At 45.9% G+C, this 6,862-nt stretch overlaps 1 protein-coding gene across 2 annotated transcripts in view; it reads left to right on the plus strand.

Annotated features, from left to right (window-relative positions):
- AP2B1 (adaptor related protein complex 2 subunit beta 1) overlaps positions 1–5,695 on the plus strand; it is a 116,428-nt gene extending 110,733 nt beyond the window's left edge. For both annotated transcript variants that reach the window (XM_069482295.1, XM_069482296.1), the window contains one exon: positions 2,980–5,695. In XM_069482295.1, the coding sequence (XP_069338396.1) occupies positions 2,980–3,054 (75 nt within the window). In that variant the 3' untranslated portion in view covers positions 3,055–5,695. The remainder of the gene's footprint in view (positions 1–2,979) is intronic.
- The last annotated feature ends 1,167 nt before the right edge of the window (positions 5,696–6,862 follow it).

Raw genomic sequence — 6,862 nt, forward strand, 5'->3', positions numbered from 1 at the left:
TGAGAGCCTGTCCTTATGGTATCCTTTTTAGCAGTACCCACCTTCCTTCCTCCCCCGTATTTTTAAATGGTCAATTTGTTCATACTTCCTTGCCCCCTTTCCTAGTCTCCATCCCTCTGGTGACTAGGTTCCCTCTGCCCACAGTACCATCTAAATCTTCCATCACAGCACTGACGTAGGTGTCTAATCCATTCCCCTAAGTGGCACTCCAGACTCTAAAATCATTCAGATCCATTCCCTTCCTTCCATCACCCTAAATGCTAATCTGATTGATCTGATCTCAGCTAGATATTAAGGAGGAAAGACATCTGGTTGAGCCAATGCTGATGCATGAAGATCTGGTTGTCCCCTAGTCTCCTAAAAGACATTGATAGAGCACTTCCCTCAACCCCAATCCTTACTGTATTTCATTAGGAAGCTGTGTTTGTCCTATAAGAGTGAGGCCACATCTCTGTAAGTAGGTAAGTCTCACCTGAAAAGATAACTTGTCCCAGGTGAAGAAGCATATGTTCCAGACCATACGTCAGAAGTGGATGTGTAAGCCCTTAGCTTTAGTTAGGCAGGACAGGTGACTCTCCTGCCCTTGGTGGGTCTAGATGGGCAGCATTCCTGAGTGGTTGATATTAAAGATATATCACATAAGCAGGTTAGCAGTTCGAAAGTTAAGACCCAGGGAAGGCCTCTTTTCCCCTAGGAGCCATAAAAAACTTGACCGTTTGTTAAAGGCTGGGATGGAGGTGGGAATGGAGGGCTGGGGATATTGGAGTCTAGAGAAAGGGAAAGGTTCTTCCAAAGAGCAGCTGTAATGCTCAGGGTCTAAGTCTGCTCAGTCTGTGACTCCTCACCCAGTGCCAACCTTGGCAGTTTGGGTTTTTGTTGAGGAAGGCAACATTTCCTTACTAGTCATGAACAAGAAATGAGGCCAGGTACAGTGTCTCTCAAGGTAACTGCAGCATTTTGGGAAGCTGAGGCTGGAGGATCACTTGAGCCCAGGAGTTCAAGCCTGTAGTGAGCTGTGAGCTGTTATCCTGCCACTGAACTCCAGCCTGGATGACAGAGCCAGACTCTGTCTCAAGGGGAAAAAAAAAAAGGCTGGGTGTAGTGGCTCACGCCTGTAATCCTAGCACCCTGGGAGGCTGAGGCGGGAGGATTGCTTGAGGTCAGGAGTTTGTGACCAGCTTGAGCAAGAGCAAGACCCTGTCTCTACCAAAAATAGAAAAAAAATTAGCCAGGCCTGGTGGTGAGCACCTGTAGTCCCAGCTACTCGGGAGGCTGAGGCAGGAGGATTGGTTGAGCTCAGGAGTTTGAGGTTGCTGTGAGCCACAATGATGCTACTGCACTCTAGCCTGGGACAACAGAGCAAGACTCTCAAAAAAAAAAAACAACAACGTACAGCTGGTAGAACTTCAAGTATTGTTACAAAGATGTGAAAACATACCGGACAGTATTTTGGGGGAGAGGAACTATACCCCTCTTTAGTCTGAGAGAGTTGACTCCCTTAAGCTGTTGTTCCTCGTTTTAGCTTCCTCTCCTCCTCCTCTTTTGAACCCACATAGTCTCCCACTAGAATTTTCCACAGCATTGGCGGGGGAGAAGGCTGTCGAGGAGGAGGAGGTACAAGAATTGCTTCTATAGGGAGTTTGAAAGTCAGGGAAATGCCTAAAGCTGCAACTTGGACCAAAGTAGGAAGCTGTTTTTATGTATATTTATATTCTAAAATTAGTTGGTTGGTTTATTTTTTGTTTTATTTTTTTACATTTATCAGAATTGTCTTCCTGGCTAATATCAAGCAGCAGTTTTAGAAATGCCTGAGAGACTGAATACTAAAGCTGTAAATAGAGTGTATCTTTTGATATTCTTTTGTTTGATAGGTTTTTGCCTTTTGCATTTTTAAATTTAACTGTAACTTCTAGGATGTTAGTTTTTCAGGAAACTTGGGTTGAATTCTTGATCTTTTTCCCAAAGATATTCTCATGTTTTGTACTATGTTAAATTGTCCATGGTCTCAAGAGAATAAAGAGGTAAAGTAGTCTAAAATCTCATGGTGAAACATTGTTTAAGACAACTTTTGTTATCTGCCTTAATAAACAAGAGCAGTGATGTCAGTAATACAAAAAAATTTTTCTGGTTCTAGAATGTATTGTGTGTGCTTAAAGTATTGTTAATAATATTTTCCTAATCTAATACAACTAAGCAGTCCAAATCTGGATTTAAATATCCTTACTGACTCACAAAGTGAAATTCTCAATAGTCAACACTGAGGTCTTTTTAATATTGATGTTTAATTTGGTAATTGTTAGACTGAAAGAAGAGGTGATGGTAGAGGAGTAGAGTGGGATCAGAAATATCTGATTTGCCTGTCTGAAGAGGCAGAAAATAACAGATTAACTATTGACATGAATTGTGGTTGGGTCGTACTAAATAAATGTCTTTTTGTCTTAGTTCTTGTCTTCCCTCCTTAAGGGTATATACTCTCCTCATTATGATACAGAAAGCACTAGTACCTTGGATCCACCTAGCTTACGTTTTTGTTTTACTGGTTGTACATCCTCCTGAAATTGGGACTGAGATATAACCATCCTGGTCAGATCAAAACTGAGGCAGGCAGCTGAAACGACCATCCCCGAGTTAAGGGTTTTAGCCCGTCCCTCTCATTTGGTAACAATCCCCGTAACTCTTAGCAAAGCATTAGAGCAGCTGTTCCATCTACAGTCAGAGGCTTTGATATTTTTAGTGTGGATTATTTCCTAATCTGGTAGACCCACATAGAATGTAGGTAGAAACAGCACAACTTGACATTGATTACATTGAAATTCTAAAACCCACAGTACCTATTAACATGATCTCTTTGTTTGGCTACTCCAGTGACAGAAGCTCCTCTCCCATGTGTCAGAAGTTTTCTTGAACTGAGTGCTTGGATACCTTTAGGATTAATGCCAACCTCTGTGCTAACTGTCCATCTCCTTTTCCTCCTAACAGCTGTCACTGAAGTGTAGAGCTCCTGAAGTCTCTCAGTACATCTATCAGGTCTACGACAGCATTTTGAAAAACTAATAGACTGGCCCAGTGCCCTCCAGTCACCCTGTGATCGGTGCAAGCCAAGAACTCTTAACTGGAAGAAATTGTATTGCTGTGTAGAGTATGAACCGAAACACACTGAGGCCACCCACCCACCAAGGTAGTAACTAGTCTAACCTGTGCTAACATTAGGGCACAACCTGCTGGATAGTTTTAGCTTCCTGTGAACATTTGTAACCACTGCTTCAATCACCTCCCACCTCTTGCCACCCGTTGCTGCTATCTGTCCTTACTTGTGGGCTTCTCCATGCTATGCCAATGACTGGCTTTTTCTACACCCTCTTTTGAGTGTAGTTTGATATTTTGTAATCGAGAGCTCATTTCAAGAGCAGAAAATGACAACAAATATTAAAGCAAGGAAAAGTGTCACTGAAACATAAACTGCACTTTATTGTTTTATATTTTTGTACATATGAGAAATTGAGGGAGTAGTGTAACCAGTAGAAAGTGTTAAAACAACGGGCTGTCATTAACCACGTAGTCCTGGAGAAAGAGATGCAGTTACCTGCCCTACCCTTTTATGGGTTCTCTGGTTGTTTGGATTTTCCTCTCTCTGCAAACTCCTTGTCCTTGGCCGAGCCTTTGTGCCACCCCCCATTCCATATCATCATCTCATTTGCTCGCTCTGCAGTTGGGCACAGGGATCTTCCTTGAACGACGTTTCGGGGTGCAGGAAGGAAGCACAGGGCCTGTCAGCAGCACAGCTGAGAGAAGTTTCAACTTACTACATTCCTTTCCCCTGCACCAACCCATTCATAACACTGATGAAGGAATTTGAGTAGAGATGGGAAACAGGAACCAAAATGCCATCCATCCCCTCACCCCTTCCCTGTGTTTCTTAGGTCCAATTCAGATCTAAAGTCATAGAGTTTTAGAATTGAAACAGAGTAATAACTCACCCTGTTTTTCTGCGAAAGAGAAAGATAAAAGGCAAGAAAGTCATTGCCTGTCCTGTCAGCTGTTAGGCAGCGGAGCTGGACTGAGTCTCCCCAGTCCCCGTCACTGGGGCTTTCACTGCAGGACTGTCTCTCATTGTTTTTCCCTCCATGCCTTCTCCTGCCTCTTCTGTGCCTGCTTTGCAGCTCTTCACATCTCCACACTGATTTGGGCACCCCAGTCATTGGCATCAGGTGGCAGCAGGGTATCTTTTCAATTACTTGAAGGGAAATGGAGATGCCAGAATGAAGGAGTAGCTGGTGTTTCCCAGTGCTTCTGGAGCCACAGTTCTTGAGGCCAGCAGGGTGGGTGCAGAGATGAAGTGAGATTAGAGATGTCGAAAATTCTCTTTATCCCTTCAGCTCTCTGATCTGCTCTTTATTCATGTTACTTAGACTTCAAGGCAAATTAAGAACATCCCAGAGGGTCAAGCAGTTCTTATCATCTCTGAAAAGACTGGGGGATGTGAAATCCCCACCCTCCTCCCCGACACATTGGATATGATTTGTCAAAGAACGCTTTGTGCCCCAAACACCAAGCTGTTTAGCAGTGTGCGCCCTGTCTGATCCGTGGGTACTTGTTGCATCACCCGGCATGCGGTATACAGGGTCCATGACTAAGACCGCTCTTCTCAAATGCCCCTGCTCTAATCAGAAGCCTCATGTTGGACTCAGATCGAACTCATTGGACTCAGAGAAGGAATTGTGGAAAACAAGAGCAAAAACTACCCCCCAGCCCTGTCTGAAATGACCCTGCTTCATACCGGTTGCAAAGCTTGGGGAGAGCGGGTCCCCCAAAGCTGTTCCTTAAACCTTGAGAATGTCCAAGAGAAGAAATACTGGGGTGGGGGAAGGAAATACGCCCCTCGCTCACTGCCCATCAGGCGCGTGGGCTATAGGAAATAGCACAGGACTGTGCGTTGGAGGTGGACAGTTTGGTGATGTGTGGGGTGGAAAAGCAGGTTGATAAAGTTCCCTTGTTGGGGCTCATTCATGGAGTTAGTTGGATACAAGCAGTGAAGAAGGTTCACACTACAAATACTGTGTTCTCATCTCAAAGCAAACTAGTTCCAGAAGGAAGAGAATGTCAGGGCAAGCATACAACACAATTTTGTACCAGGATATGTCCCTCAACCCCTGAAACTAGGCTTCTCTCAGCCTCCCCACCAGTGGTGGGTAACAGCTACTGTTCTCAGCTGACCTGACTGAGCCAATCCACGAAGTCTTCGCTCCCTGGGGAGGCTGCCTCCCATCGCACCCCTGAGCAGCGGGAGGGAAGGGTTCCACTCACAGAAAAGGCCCTCTCTCCTGAAGAGACAGGACCCATTGCCTCCACCACAGCTTCCCTTTTGGCCCATTCCAAGCTTGGCCACACTGGGGGAGCAGGGTGGAGGTTGCCCTGTATCCCCCTCTCCTCCACCTGAGTGCATCTTTGTACATCAGCTGGCATCATACCAAGGGCAAGGGAAGCAAACACCCAGAACTCTTGCTGGTCAGAGATCCCCTGAGTGTCTGTCCTCACCCAAGCCAGTTCCCTGTGTCTGTGTTGTGAAGCGTGGGACTCTGGAGAGACATGGGGAGGGGGGAGGGGTAAATGTTGCCCTAAGAATGCTTCTCATTCTTCTGTTGTTGTTGGGATCTGTTCTTGGGGAGGGTGGGGGCTGGGGGAAGCTTGACCTTGTGTCTTCGTCAATAAACTCTCATTTACACAAAATGAAGTTTGTGGTATGTACTTTGTTCCCAGAATTGACACTCTAGGGCAAAATACAGCTGGCCTGGGGAGGGACACAGCATTAATAACCACTCTATTAAAACTTTTCTCTTTGACTGCCCTAGCCCTCCCAGGGATTCAGCCAGATGAAATTAAGATTGACTTGAGGAAGAATCATGTATCTCATGGAGGCTCCTGTTGACCAAGCCCCAACCACAGGCATCTTTCTGCAGGCAGGGGAGCTCTCAGAGGAGCCAATCCATCTTCCCTGGCAGGTCCCCTGTGGGGGGCCCAGGCAGATGGTCCCAGGGGCACTAGCAGCAGCTCTTTTCTGATCTGTGGGTCAGCAGCCAGCCAGCAGGGTGTCTCATCAGTTTCCTATTACCCAGGACATCTCACTCATCTCTCAATTTACAAAAGCCTCTCAGACCTGGGCTCAGAACCTGCATAGTCCCAACCAGACAGAAGTAAAGCTTCCCAAGGAGTTCAAGTCTAGTGAACTGCATTTGTGTTGCAGGGACACATGACTCAGTTGTTGTCAAGACAGAGGGCCCTGCCCCTGCATTCTGAGGAGCTGACAGCTGCTGAAATCTCCCCCAGCCTGGAGTAGGGGAAAGAGGCTGGACTGAGGGACCCAATACCAAGAGTCCCTGAACTTCTCTCACCACTAGAGTGTAGGTAAAACGCTGTGCACGGTGCTCGGAAACAGAACTTTGTGGTCGTCTCCATGTTGCCAGGCTACGGTTAGCCCAAGCTGTAATAGGAATTAGGGTTGGGGAGGAATGGGGTCAGCGTCAAAGATATGCAGAGGGGCCTTACTGAGATCTAACTGGGGTCACCACTTAAGAGTGATGTTGGTTTGGGCAAAGCAAGTCCCTAGGTAGAGGCTCTCAACTGTCAGGTGCATGTTAATATTACCTGGAGAGCTTTCACAAAAAGACTGATGGTTCTATTCAATCAGTCTGAGATGGGACCTGGGGGAATCTGTGTTTTTAAAAACTCCCCAGGCATGTGTAATATGCAGCCAGGGTAAAAAATTACTGCCAGAGAGAGACATGCTCACACCTTTTCACCTACTTCCTCTTCTAAAGTAATACTCATGTTCTATGGCAGTTGAAAAATGGTTAAAGCACTTCCA

Source organism: Eulemur rufifrons, chromosome 9 (genome assembly GCF_041146395.1).
Source record: "Eulemur rufifrons isolate Redbay chromosome 9, OSU_ERuf_1, whole genome shotgun sequence".
NCBI classification, from domain to species: domain Eukaryota; kingdom Metazoa; phylum Chordata; class Mammalia; order Primates; family Lemuridae; genus Eulemur; species Eulemur rufifrons.